Here is a 14,921-nt window from a genome sequence, read left to right on the forward strand (position 1 = left end):
CTAACAGGAACCCCGGCAGACCAGCAAAACCCCGACAGACCACCAGGGCGGTGCCGGAGGGATAGACCAGCGAGGCTCCGGCCTAACAGGAACCCCGGCAGACCACCAGGGCGGAGCAGGAGGGACAGACCAGCGAGGATCCGGCCTAACAGGAACCCCGGCAGACCAGCAGGGCGGAACCAGTGGGGAGAGACCAAGAGGGCTCGGCTTAACAGAAACCCCGACAGACCACCAGGGCAGAACCAGACGGAGAGACCAGGAGGCCTCCAGCCAAACAGGGACCCCAACAGATAGCAAGGGCAAAACCGGCAAGGCACTCATCAATGGCGGAGCCAGCATCAGGGCAAGGAGCTTTGACAGAGCCGGCATCAAGGCAAGGAACTTGGGCAGGGGCAGAGCCGGCATCAAGGCAAGGAACTTGGGCAGGGGCGGCGCCGGCAGGGCAAGGAGCTTGGGCAGGGGCGGCGCCGGCAGGGCAAGGAGCTTGGGCAGGGGCGGCAGGGCAAGGAGCTTGGGCGGCGCCGGCAGGGCAAGGAGCTTGGGCGGCGCCGGCAGGGCAAGGAGCTTGGGCGGCGCCGGCAGGGCAAGGAGCTTGGGCGGCGCCGGCAGGGCAAGGAGCTTGGGCGGCGCCGGCAGGGCAAGGAGCTTGGGCGGCGCCGGCAGGGCAAGGAGCTTGGGCATGACTGGAATGTTCTCCAGACCAGCAGTGGGCTCCCGAATGGCCTCCGGGCCATGTGGGATGGAGGAAGCCCTTCTTCTCCTCCTCCGTTTCCGAGACCGGGGCGCTGCAGCCTCATCAGGCACCTCTGGGGGCGCTGCAGCCTCATCAGGCACCTCTGGGGGCGCTGCAGCCTCATCAGGAACCTCTGGGGGCGCGCTGCAGCCTCATCAGGCACCTCTGGGGGCGCTGCAGCCTCATCAGGCACCTCTGGGGGCGCTGCAGCCTCATCAGGCACCTCTGGGGGCGCTGCAGCCTCATCAGGCACCTCTGGGGGCGGCAGGGCAGAGCCATTCCTCTTCCTTCTCCTCCGTCTACGAGAGTGAGGTGCTGCAGTCTCTTTGGCCACCTCTAGGGGTTCTGCAGTGTCACAAGTCACCTCAGGGGGCACTGCCGCTATGACGGGCACCACAGGCAGCACTGAAGCCTCCTTAGCTGGGGAACGTGCCACGAACTCCACAAATTCCCCAAACGACAGGTGGTCCAGCCCCCTCATACTCCACCAGCTGAGAGAGGCTCATCAAGGGCGTAATTGAAGAGGTCCTTGAGGGCTGAATCATTAAACTCCAATCCCTCTGCAGTACCGCTGAACTCCAGGGCAAAATCCCTCACATCAGTCCCTTGTTGATGGAGAGAGCTCAAGGTCTTAAACTGGAGCATGCGCTGCGCTGATAGTGGGGGCTGGAGAGGAGTGGAGGCTGGTGGACGGTGCAAACCCTTCTTCCGCTGAGTCCTCATAGTGGTTAGTTCGTACTGTCAGGGTTCCGGTAGAGGGATGAGGCAAGGACTCAATGATGCAGAGAGAAGGGCTCTTTAATAATAAAAAATAAGATAAACAAACAAAAACTACCCCGTAGGGGAAACAGACAAAACTAGACTGGCAAGGCAAGGCACGAGAAACACAGACAAATATTTGACGAACTAACAACCCGACTGCAAACACAATGAGAATAAATAGGGAGCTAATGAGGAGGGTAACGAGGGAACACATGTGGGGAAAATTACATCAATAATCAGGTAACAAGATGGGTGGGGTCAAGACAATTGACGAGGACACATGGCACATAGGAACCAAGACAAAAGCCATGTGCTTACACAAAACAAAAACACAAGCACATGGCCAGCAAACCAATCACAAGCCATGTGCTTGAACTAGACACAAACACGCAGCTAATGAGCAAACTCATCAGCCGCGTGTTCACACAAGACAGCACACAGCCAGCGAAAACCAAGCTGCGTGCAACAGCACAAGACAACATATAACAAGAAAGCACGCAGCCGATAACTCGAGCTGCGTGCAACAATACAAAACACTGGAGACCGCACGCTCCCACAACAAGACAGAACATGGAGCGCGAGTGTCCGGTCCCCGACACGAAACCGAAACTCAGCAAGACATGAGTGCCGGGATCCGAACCCCACGCTCCAACGTGAAAACAGGACACGCAGACGAGAGCACACGGCTCGAGCAGTCTCGAAGCCGCGCACTCACATTAAAACAATGACATGACGTGAGTGTCAGGGCTCGGTCACAAAACCATGAAAGACACTAGACAGAAGTGACAGAACCCTGATTATAACTGATAGACGGAGTACTACAGGTTACGGCATTAGCCTAAACAAAAATGGTCCATTGGTCTCATAGAAGACCAAGAGGCAGCCTACTGTTGCACTGTCTACCTGTGAGGTGGAGTATATGATATTGGCCGCGAGGGAAGACAGGTACAGTCAGATGCGCAAAGGTGACCTCCATACGTCATTCCCCCAGAATTGCTTTGTTTACAACTGTGAGCGCAAGCTAGATTAAAGTGATTATTATGTTTTGAATTAGGATATTTTTCTTACAAAATGCATCAGTTAGCTATAGGAGGCCTTTGTTCACCCCACAGAGCTGTGTGAGACACTTTTTTTAATGGATGAGCTTTTTATTAAACTTCTCATGGGCAGATGGAGTGCAACACCTGCTGAGTGCCATTAAACAGCATGAAAGATCAAACACAATTTTTTAAATAACTCCAACTGAATTTGTCTGAAAGAAGAAAGTCATATACACCCAGGATGACATGAGGGTGAGTAATTTATGGCTTAATTTTCATTTTTGGCTGAACACTGCTGGCCCTTGGCTGTTGTCGCTGTTTAACAAATCTTTGTTTGCAGGAGCTGTACCTTCTAGTTTGAAAATTGCCACGGTTACACCTGTACTAAAGAAACCCTTACTTAATGCCTCTATTTCATCAAATTTTTTATTCGATCTTCATTTTGCGTTTTGTGTTTTTACAGCTCCAGACCATAATGACTGACAATCATATTCTTGAGAAGTTTCAGTCTGGGTTTAAATCACTGCACAGCACAGAAACCGCTCTTGTAAGAGTTCTTAATGATATTTATATGGCAACAGATTTGGGGGACTCTGTCATTTTAGTAATGTTAGACCTGTCCTCTGCTTTTGATACTGTCGATCCTGCAAACCTTATCTCTCGGCTGGAGCATTGCGTTGGGCTAGGGGGGCTGTTTTAAGTTGTTTTAAATCTTTTCTAACCAAAGGATGTTTCTCTTCTTCTCTTCACAATCTATGCTGTGGTGTGCCTCAAGGCTCTGCTTTAGCTCCTGTCCTTTTTTCTCTCTGTCTTCTCCCTTTGGGTTCCATTTTTAGGAAGCATAATGTCTCATTTCATTGCTATGCTGATGATATGCAAATGTATATGCCTGTGTCTAGGAAAAATAAGAGAAAGAATTTTCTTTTTCTGAAATCAGACAAAACAGAAGTCATTGTTTTAGACTCCTCAGAATCCAGGACAAAGAATTACCTTCACCTTGAATCTTTAAATCAATTCATCTCTCCCCAAGTATGGAATCTAAGTGTGATGGTAGATAGTTGCCTCAAATTTGACAAGCAGATTAGCACGGTCTTTGGGTCCAGCTTTTTCTCTTCTTTCTTTATTAAAAATCAAATCCTTTCTTCCTAAGTGCTCCTTGGAGACTGCTATCCATGCTCTTATTTAGTCTCGCCTGGATTATTTCAATTCCCTGTACTTTGGTATATCTTAGTCCTAAACGGCATGCTTACAGGTCATTTAAAATGTTGCGGTGAGATTCCTGAAGGGAAAGAGGAAATCTGATCACGCTACCCCCCTTCTAAGATCCCTTCACTGGTTTCCGATTATTTTTAGAATTGAGTTTAAAATGTTTAAATTTATTACTAGTGTTTAAATCATTAAATGATTTAGCACCTTCTTATTTGTTCGATCTATTTCACCCCTACTCTCCCACCAGAGGCCTTAGATCCAAAGATAAGCTCCTCCTTCAAATACCCAAAATCCGGCTAAAATCGAGGGGTAACTGAGCCTTTGAAGTGGCCGGCCTGACACTGTGGAACAAGCTCAAACTCTATATTAGACAGGAAGAGAAAGGGGTTTGAGTGATAAATATCTAACCTGATGAAATTTTTATTTAAAGTTATATTTAATCTGCAGCAACATTGTAAACTTTTATAGAGATACGTTTGGTCATTAACTTTTAAATGCATCAATATGCAAATACAAGGAGAGTTTGGCAATTTGTATGTATTTTATGAGTTGAACAATTTGTATGAATCTGTACGAATTACCTACACCTAACCCCGCCCCTAAACCTACCCATCACTAGGGTCTAGACAAATCGTACAAAATCATACGAATTAGCCACCTTGTAAAATACATACGAATTGGTCGTGTGACAGTATTACGAGTTCTCATCATGAAAGACTGGCAGATCAACATGCCTCTTAATTTCTCTCCAATACAGTAGGAATTTATGTTAAATTAAGCTAAATATGGATGATGTTACCTGTGACAAGATGATTGACAGTGCAGTTTAAATGGTGACAGGATAGACGTAACTAAGCAACAGAGCGTTCGTTGAAGATGCAGTTATGAGGAAGTAGTATGTCCCCAAAGTATGTCCCAAAGCTTGCCTACTATTCTACTATATACTCAAAAGTATGCACAGCAAAGAAGTATTAGAGAAGCTCATTTGCCCATGATTGCATTTTGGCGTCTTTGTTTCCATAGCGAGGGAGTTAGTGGCGTAAAAAGTGTGCCGTGCATAGTGCTGCCATTTTGCCTTAATCATTCTGTGAAAATGTTCTTTAATAAAATGTTATAAATAATTAAAAGCTTAGTTGTTAAAAATAATGTAAATAAACTTTTAACTGTTTTTTTTAGCATTTTTAATGAGTTCAATAATGTATTAAGGCCTATTATAAACTGAGTAGCCCACATATCAATCACTCACCCTTCGACACATTACTTTCACAGACAGAAAAGTCACATCTAGTGATGGGAAGTTTTTTTCTGCAAACCAGTTCTTTCTATAGTTTCCTTCAATGAACTGGTTAAAAAAAAATGGTTTACCGGTTCTTTTACGTCATCACTTAATGGCGTCAATTCTATAATACAGCAAATGAAAATGCATTCAAACACATTCAAATAAAGTAATTTGTAATCTTATCTTAAATTAAATATTACTATCTATCGTAATCATCATCATCTTGGGATAAGTTTCTTACATTTACGTTCTGCAAAAGCACCCAATACTGGCACTGATGTGTAAATGCAAATGTCCGATATAAAAATAAAGAAAGTGAAGTCTTCATCTTTTTGCAGAAACCATAAAAGAACCTTCACCATACAGAAATCCAGCTCATAAAGCTTAAAATAGGCTATAATGTGCATACACAATAGAAAATAGTAAAATTAATTTAGCCTACATGTTTTGACTGAACAGTTGTTGCATGTTCATCATGTTAAAATGTTGTTTAATATAACTATTTCCATTTGCACTTTTCCAGTAAGTTTTATATGTTATCAAATAAACTTTGTCAAATTCGCCCCCTCATTCAAGTCTTTGGTTCACTCGCACTTAATATCAGCACAGTAGGGACTTGCACAGATATTTTGAGAGGCAGGGGCTCAAATGGAAAAAAAAGGGCACTTCTCATAATTAATTGATTTTTTTTTTTTTTTTTTTTTAAACAAAATGCTAAATATATTACTATAACTCTGAATTACTTACCAATTTATTTTAATTCCCTTACACTCACCCAATTGATTCTTGTTTCTTTTTTTTTAACAGATGTATACAAAATAATCAGTTCACAATGTTGTTATAATTACACTTACTGTACACACACACAAACTGATACTGACAAAAACTTTGCTGAAAAGGACACTTCATGTACTGTTTAATTTTAAGATTTTGGTCTATTTTGCTTCCATATCTTCTTTTCCTCTAATGGAAAGGAAATTTCCAAAATACACATTAAGGTGTTTGTTGTAAGCCTACTCGTCTGTTTGCTCGATGTAAGTCATTAACTGGGGAAGTTCTGTGGTGATTTTCTTTAGTTATTTTGTTTATCTTATTCATCTGCAATGACTTAACAAATGTATGCAAATTAGCACTTTTAATTACTTAATCCATTAAATTAGACTGTATGCCCATGATATATTGCCTTAGCTAAACTTTAGCTAACTTATTACATGGTAATGTAGCTCTTAAGTCATGGATCTTAGTAAAACAAATTAACTATATTTGCCTTTTGTCTTTTGGATTATTAGCTATAAATTTAAAGTGCAGGTGGCTTAGTCTTTTGTTCATCACCACTCACCTCCACACCAAGACAAACACAACTGGAAAGGGAGGGAGGGCTTCACCTCTGCTGATTTCTTCGTGTGCTACACTGCTGTGCTGCAGAGACGCGAAGGGGAGAAAGGCATCAGAACTCGACAGAGACTCAACATTTCCTGACCCGGCCTGATATTTAGATTTTTTTATTTGTTTGACAGGGAAAGCTATGTGCAAACAGAAACACACACACACGCACATGTAATACATATAATCATTTATTAAAAAAAATAAAAATAAATTGGAAAAAAAGGGCACTTTCTCTCAAGAAATAAAAAGGGCAGGTGCTCAAGCCCCTTTTGATATCTATGTGTGCACGTGCTAGACAACAAAAGCAAAACAATTAATGTAAAAGTGATACATTGCTGGTAAAATCAGATAAAGCCCAGCCAAGAACAATCTGTCTTAACATTACAGATCAGATTCTTTAGTATCCACTTTGATATCAGTGTAAGTGATCCCTTTGTATTGACCCTTGGTTTCATACTGTAACACACTGCCGTCCTTGCAAGTGATCTTCACTGTGCCAGTGTAAGGCAGGTCAGACGTGGCTCTGCCGATGGTGATGTCAACATCCACCTTCTTTCTTGGTGGCACATCTATAGTGGTAGTCAGAGTTTCGGTTTTCTCATTGGTGTTCACATGGCTGTAAGTACTTTCTGCTCCAACACTGAAACTGTATCCTGTAGAAGCTTCTACAATCTCTGGAATCCCTGCCTTCACTTCCACACTAAATGTTGCTGTAAAGCTGACACTCATTGACCATGAAGATGTTTCGATCACTTTCTTTGAGGTTTCAACCGTTTGATGTTGTTTTTCAGAGGAGTTGTTTGTGTAAGTGACAGATTTGAGCTCTTCCACGGTCACCTGTGGTTTCAGTTGGTTTATTGTGGGATAGTTGACATTGGTGAGAACCGTTGATTGAACTTCATTGAGAAACATGAATCCCATGCAGTCAATATCTGCACCAGCTCTTCCGACAACTCCCAAACAATAACCAGAGCCTATATCAATGGGATATTCTTGTTTTAGACCCCAGCTCGTCATTTTTGCAAAAAATTCTCCTTTCTTACTGGTCTTGAATTTGATGGCTCCAAGACGTGTTCCTGCTCCGTTCCCCCAGAGGGACAGTGAAGTGAAACACTCACCAGTTTCGAACGTGTACTCCTGATACGGTCCAGCTGGATTGCCAAAGGTATCTCTTCTGCCATCTGAAAGCCAAACCTTGACAGCCTTCACCTGAGATCCTCCCACCCAGACCCCGATCTTCTCTAAACTGGCACCATTCTTCTTACCGGTCAATGAAAATGGTGAACCACCTCCACCACCAATTTCAAACAGAGTTGTTGGGTAGGACATCTTCAAAGAAATCTGAAAATTATATCACAGATTCAAAATCTGAATTAACATCAGAGATCTAAATCAAATACATTAATGAATGTCTCTTGTGTGTGTGTTCTAAAATGGTCAATACATAATTAATTCATATTACATGATTTAAAGAAATTTGGGCTTGCTTTTTTCATTTGTGTACAAAAGTTTCAATATTTATACTTGTCCTATTAACCTCCTGCAAAGTTTCAAGCTGTTTATTACATAAATTGTATCTTAAGTGATTGTCACTGTAATATACGTGCATGGATGACAGTCTCATGAACACCTTCTTAAGATCAGCTCATCTGGTAATAGCCAGAAAAGTGAAGAATCTTTGATTGGGCTGCTGCTAAGCTCGAAGTGGGCAACTGAGACATGATGTGCATTAAAAATAAAATTCATTTTGGTCATACAACACCCATTTCATTTGTATCTATTGATTTTCATAACAGGCAACTATGTGGTTTTTGTGATTACTGTCACTGAATTGTGAAGGACTTTTTAAAATGAATCATTAAACATAACTCACATTTCTTTTGAAAAATAAAATTGCTCAATATAATACTAAAAAATAAAAACTAACCTAGTAATGGATTACAGTTTATTATATTTGCACAATATAGGTTAAATATAAACTCTAAAACATATTGATGACCTATCCTGCCTTTACCCAAACAGTACAAATAAAAATGCTAGTGATATCATAATCACAGAAGATTTTTAAAGCTTTTTGTTCAACACTGACTTTAACAAAACTGAGGTGTGTGACACAAAACTGAATTAAATGAGCAAATGTGCTCCATTTTCAACAACTAAACACCATTTGTGTTACATCAGTGTCATAATGATAAACCTGAATAACATGCATGCACATGCAAAGCAGACATTGCTATTACAAAAATAAAGTAAGAGAAAAAAAAACAGTAACTTTCTTACCTCAAAATTAGCTTTATCTCCTCTAAATGCTGCTTTCTGCCTCTGCTTGCTCACTTGTGGAATAAGTACTAAACTGAGCATGTGTGAAGTGAAACAGGTGATTTGTTGCTTGGTCCTTATTGGAGGAATTGGAAGTATTACAACTGACCATGTTGCAACCATTTCCAGTCTTGTGTTCTCTTGGAAATTACAGTCACATTTTAGGAGCACAGTTGAAACTAAAACCAGGATGAGCAATGAGGAACCTGCTTTTCAGATGTACTGACAAACCCTGTTTTTTCTGCAACACTAGATTTCACACACTCGCTGACTTATAAGTTACAATTGAAAAACTGGACATACACTAAACAACTGAGGATTAAACACTACTAGTTTTTCCAAGTCATTCCAATCACAAACTCAAACAGAAACATGTGCCTCATGACTGTTGTCACAAAACTGCATGGGGACACGAAGGCTGGAGATCCAAGTGCAGTAGTTTATTAGAGGGATAATCCACAATCGTAGTCAATACAGGTATGAGTTCAAACACAATAAGCAGTCCAAACAATGAGAGAGTTCAAGGCTGAGGCAAACAGAGTAATCCCGATAAACAGGCTTAATACCAAGAACCAGGATAAAAGGCTTAGAACTGCAGCCATAACACATGCAAGACCTTACAAAGAGTAACTGAAAACACCAGGCTTATATAGGCATAGGTAATGACCAACAGGTGAAATCAATCAGGCATGATGAGTCCAGGTAATGAGTTATGGGAAATGCAGTCCAGGGCGGGAGGGCGTGGTGGCTGAAAAAAGAAACTGACACGTGGATCATCATCAAGGCTGTCCAAGCCTTTCTGGGGAGCTGGTAGTGGAAGGCTGGCAGTTGGTAGACAAGCTGGATTGTGCCTGGAGCTCTGATGGTAAGAAGTGATGGATTCCGGAAGCGATGCAGAAATGGAGGATGAAATGGTTGATTCGGAGAGTGGAGGCAATGCAAGTAACAAAAGGAAAGTGGTAGAAACTCAGAAAAGAAAGAAAAGTTGGGGACAAATTTCAGAAACGGACAGTGAAAAGGGAAATCACCAGGCAAAAAAGAAGAGAAAAGAGGAATATAAGGTATTGCTGAAGTTTGCTACTGATTCTGTTAACTAATTAATTTTACTTGGCTGGAACAGCAGCTACGCTAATTATGTCTCTATTTATTTCTCTGTTTTGCCACTGGATTTACATCCCGTGGTACCTAGGATTTACACAAGCTCCAGTCTGGATCCAGAACACCTGAGAAGAGATGATGCCAGCCCCTCAGAGGACCTCAGATGATGCTAACCCAGAGACAGCATACAGAACTACTACATTTTGCTATAAGTTTGATTGCATAATTGCTGTTAATAGCGTTAATCGTCTGTTTGTTTATGTCTTTTATTGATTTTTCCGAACATTTCTGCCGTATGCACATAAACTGACAGTCATCACTGATAAGTTACTACTACTAAATATTGTAGAAGCTTAATTTTCTGTAAAGTTGGTTTGCAATGATTTGTATCGTAAAAAGCGCTATACAAATAAACTTGAATTGAATTGAACTGAATTGAATTGAATTGAATTGAATTGAATTGAATTGAATGTCATTAACCCTGTGAAACTAACAAAAACACTGAAAGAAACATTAGGGACGATTGAAAGTATTAAGACCTTGAGGGATGGAAAATTGATGCTGTTCTCTAAAGACAGTAGGCAGCAAAAAAAAAAAAAAGGCTCTGGGAATAAAATCACTGATCCTGCATAAAGTTGTATGTTCAATCCCAGAAGAAAATAATTGGGTTAGAAGTCTGATAACAGGGATTCCAACTGAAGTTTCAATTGAGAAAATCAAAAGAAATATAACTGGGGCAGCAATAAGTTATGTCAGATGGCTTAAGTGCATCAGAAATAACGAAAAGACATACAGTCTTTCAGTAGTGTTAAACTTTGATGATAACGAATTACCTGAGAGAGTATATTTAGGGTTTGTGAGCTACAGCTGTTAGACCATATGTTCCTCCTCAGCTAAGATGTTATAATTGCCAAAAGTTTGGTCACGTTGCGGCAGTGTGTAGAGGCAAACTGAGATGTGTGCGATGTGGAGGTGATCATGAGTATGGCAAATGTGGGAAAGATGTTAATCCTAAGTGCTGTAATTGTGGAGGAGAGCACAGTGCAGGAAATGGAGGATGTCAAGTAAGGGAAAAATTGCAGTGAAAAAGTCCAAAATGTCAGAGTAGCTGAAGGAATATCATATACTGAGGCTCTAAAGAATGTAAAACAGACACCCAAAGCAATTGAAACCAGGACAACAGAATCACAACAAAAAACATAGTTGAAAGAACAACGTAAAGAGAATGAAGTGAGTTTTGACAAAGTATCGTTTGTAACGTTCATAGCAGAAGTGGTGAATTGCTCCACCCAAATTGAAAGCAGAACAGAAAGAATCAAAATCATTATTAGAGCTGCTGGAAAGTACTTGGAGTTAGAGGATGTTACGGTAGAGATCATAAACGATAGGCTTAAGATGCAACCAGTAAATAGTCAGACAGTAAACAGGCAAACATTTGGTGGTACATAATGGTGATAACAATATTGCAATGAATGCAAGAAGTTTAATTGCTAATGGACAAGAATTTAAAAAAATTATAACAAATCAAGAAAATAGTCCTGACATCATATGTGTTCAAGAGACATGGCTTAAACCTCAGTTAATTTTTTTTTTTTTTTTTTTGGTTACAAACAGGAGAGAAAAAAGCAAAGGAAATGGTGGTGGGGTAGCAATATTTATTAAACAATGTATTGGGTATAGAACTATCGATCTATCTATCTATCTATCTATCATCTGACTATATCTATCTATCTAGCTATCTATCTAATCTGACTATTTTTATCTAACTATCTATCCTAGCGACACCTTATCATGTTAGAAACATACTAACCACATGCTAGTAGCATGCTAATCATGCTACCAGCATGCTAATCATGCTAGAAACATGCTAGCGACATGCTAGTAACTTGATAATCATGCTAACGACATGCTAGTAGGATGGTAGCATGATGCTTGTTGCTTGTTAATTGATAATAAATAGTTATTGCAATGTTCTGGTTAGTTGCTTGCTTATCTTGTTGTTAATTTGTTATTATGAAGATAATCATGCTAGCAACGTGTAGCAACATACACGTCTAGGTTGCAGGCTAAGAATGCTATAATCATGCTAGTAACTTGTTAACCAATGCTAGAATCACGCTAGTGACATGCTAATCATGCTAGAAACATGCTAGTCATGCTAGAGACTTGCTGATAACATGCTAACCATGTTAACAACATGCTAGTAACACCCTAGCAGCCACCCTGAGTACCATAGCAACCACACCGGGTGCACTAGAAACTTCACAGCAATACCCTAGCAACCAACCCGAGTACCTTAGCAACCACATAGCAACACCCTAACAACCTTCCCAAGGACCCTAGCAACCACATAGCAACACCTAAGCAACCAACCTGGGTACCCTAGCAACCACCCCGGTACCTTAGCAACTGCATAGCAACACTATAGCAACCACCCCAAGTAACCTAGCAACCGCATAGCAACACCTTAGCAACCATACCAGGTACCCTAGCAACCGCATCGCAACACACTAGCACTCACCCTCAAGGACACTAGCAACCACACTAGCAACCACCCCGGGTAACCCTACCACCCGTATAGCAAAGCCCTAGCAACCACCCTGGGTACCTTAGCAACTGGCATATAACAACATAGAAAACAACATACCAAAAACAGCCAATAGAATCTATTAATCTACATAAAAAACATTCTAATTTTAATTTAATATGTTGTACTCTTGATATGGTCCCACTTGAGTGCCAAAGCTCCCAATTCTGCCATCTGAAAGCCAAACCCTGACAGCCTTCACCTGCCATTCTCCCAGCCAGACCCCGATCTTCTCTAAACTTAGCACCGTTATTCTTACCAATAAATGAAAATTGAGAACCTTCTTTACCACCAATTTTAAACAGAGTTGTTGGGCTAGACATCTGTAAAGAAATCTGAAAATTATATCACAGATTTAAAAGCAGAATTGACATCAGGGATTTAAATCAAATACATTAATTCATGTCTTGTTTATTCATTTTAAAATTGTCAATAAATCATTAAAATGGTCAATAAATAATTTTTTACTCAATATTTTTTTTTTTTTTTTTTTTTTTTTTTACGTCATTCATATTTCATGATTTTGATATAAATAATTTTTTACTCATCTTTAAGATAAGCTCATCTGGTAAACAGACCAGAAAAGTGAAAAATGTTTGATTGGGCTGCTTTTTAGCTCAAAGTGTGTAGGTGAGGCCTGGTGTGCAGTACAAATAACAAAAAAAAAAAAAATCACTTTGGTCATACAACACCCATTTAATTTGCATCTCTTGCTTTTCATAGTTGGCAACTCTGTGTTTTTTGTGGTTCCCATCACCAAATAAGCCATATAGTAAAATGTTTTTGTTAACTGGCCATGAGCTTTTTCTGAGTTTCCGTGTTCATGCTGCTCAAGCAATCAGTCAATCTAAATGCATTTTCAAGCAAAGTTTAATCGTCCTGATAGCAGATTTTAATCAGACTGGTTAGACATGGCAGATCACCTTGGACCAGCAACAATACAGTTGCAATGACCAAAGACAATTTTGTAGTATTTAAACTGCAGAAAACATATTTTATTCCCACGTTTATTGATGATCTCACATGCAAAATTCTAAAACATTTTACACAACCAATAAATGATTACTAAAGGAGTTAGAGCTTTTTAACATTTGGCGTGCTTTGGTTTTTTGTATGCTGAATTATGGTGTTGGATGTTTTTTAATTTTGGCTGCTGAACTCTGGAATAGTCTTGAACAAAACAGAGGTTGTCCCTGCACAGTAACAGGGTTGTCTGCAAGTTTGTTTTCCTGTTGGATAGGTTGTGTCTTTTTGGGTTTTTTTCATATTTTTTTCGTTTTTTTGCTGTGTTTTTGTGTAAGCATGTTTTTTATTACTGTCAATCTTAGTAAATGACCAGATAAATTTAACTTGATGTTTGCAAGAGTTTAACTTGAATGTTGAGAGACATTCCTTGGTTTGTCAAAGAACTAGGCATACTGAAATGCAAAAAAATTATAAATACGTAAAGTTTTTTTTTTTTGTTGTTATGTTTTATTGATTTTTTCTTTTTTAAAACTGGGGTTTTGTGGAGCAGCATTGGTGAGAGTGAAGGTGGCATCAGCACAATCCTGTGAGCTTGCCAGGTAGACTGGTGCCAGATGACCTCTGTCAAAGCCAAGTGCTTGTATCATCAGGGACAGCGTTGATTCGATGTTGTCCTGGAACGTTCAGGTACCCATATTTGGTCCTTCTCCTGGATTATCAAGCTGTAATATTTTTTATAAGCAAGAAAATGCACATTAAAAGAAGTCTTAAGGAAATTTCATATTATGGAAGATAAACTTGCCACCAAAATATGACTACATGGAGGAACATCTGTTTATTTTTTACTTTTCACAGTGTGAGAAATAATTAATCTTTTAAATGAGTATTAATTATAAACCAATGATTACATTTTATGGCTAACAATATGTTTGAATTCAAAAACATACCAAATGACAAAACATTCATGTGGACATAGAGTAATATTCTTACTTGAGGTTCAATGCACCATACGTGTTTTCTTTGGCAACGGATTGCTTTGTTAAACTTGTAGGCAGAGTAGACCGGAATCTTGTTGTCAGTATCATAAAGTGTGGCATAATAAACTTTTTTTTTAAAAGTTTGGCAAATTTTTGGTTTTGTACTGAGGTCCGTGAAGTATTGGTGGTGAAGCTCCATTTGCCAAAATAATCAGCGCATTTCTCTCGAAATTCACAGCACAACTTGCAGCTGCACGCAACCAAAGAGGACCTGAATACCATCCATCAGTATGAGGGAACATCACTGATTACAATTAATTGTGTCTGAAAGCAGTTAATGCAATAATATGAATATATATTTATAATATTTAACAGAAAATAAATTTAATACTGTATGGCAAATAAACAAATTTTACTTGTGCTAGCCATCATTCTTTGTCATGTGTATAGATACAGAGCCGGGATAGTTGTAAACAGCGGAAACTTCATCTTCCCTACTGTGGTCTTTGCACTAGCTTGTTTTGCCACTTCACCCCGCGCTAACCATGGTGCCTCCCACTCCATC

The 14,921-nt window shown here is 40.1% G+C and overlaps 3 protein-coding genes across 3 annotated transcripts; all 3 read right to left on the bottom strand.

Moving 5' to 3' along the window:
* LOC122145766 (formin-2-like) lies at nucleotides 1-1,220 on the bottom strand. The gene is made up of 2 exons (XM_042761330.1): nucleotides 897-1,220; nucleotides 1-804 (listed from the first exon to the last, which is right to left on the bottom strand). The coding sequence occupies exons 1-2, from the start codon at nucleotides 1,212-1,214 to the stop codon at nucleotides 1-3; spliced, it is 1,122 nt and encodes a 373-aa protein (XP_042617264.1). The 5' UTR covers nucleotides 1,215-1,220.
* A 5,350-nt stretch (nucleotides 1,221-6,570) lies between these two features.
* On the bottom strand, nucleotides 6,571-9,069 carry LOC109075233 (aerolysin-like protein). Its single transcript, XM_019091161.2, has 2 exons — nucleotides 8,690-9,069; nucleotides 6,571-7,750 (listed from the first exon to the last, which is right to left on the bottom strand). Exons 1-2 carry the CDS (start codon nucleotides 8,849-8,851, stop codon nucleotides 6,791-6,793), a joined length of 1,122 nt encoding a protein of 373 aa, XP_018946706.2. The 5' UTR covers nucleotides 8,852-9,069; the 3' UTR covers nucleotides 6,571-6,790.
* A 438-nt stretch (nucleotides 9,070-9,507) lies between these two features.
* LOC122134496 (endonuclease domain-containing 1 protein-like) lies at nucleotides 9,508-14,555 on the bottom strand. The gene is made up of 3 exons (XM_042761331.1): nucleotides 14,370-14,555; nucleotides 13,912-14,053; nucleotides 9,508-9,587 (listed from the first exon to the last, which is right to left on the bottom strand). Exons 1-3 carry the CDS (start codon nucleotides 14,553-14,555, stop codon nucleotides 9,508-9,510), a joined length of 408 nt encoding a protein of 135 aa, XP_042617265.1.
* Between the last annotated feature and the right edge of the window lie 366 nt (nucleotides 14,556-14,921).

The sequence above is a fragment of the Cyprinus carpio genome, chromosome A7, assembly GCF_018340385.1.
Source record: "Cyprinus carpio isolate SPL01 chromosome A7, ASM1834038v1, whole genome shotgun sequence".
Taxonomy (NCBI): domain Eukaryota; kingdom Metazoa; phylum Chordata; class Actinopteri; order Cypriniformes; family Cyprinidae; genus Cyprinus; species Cyprinus carpio.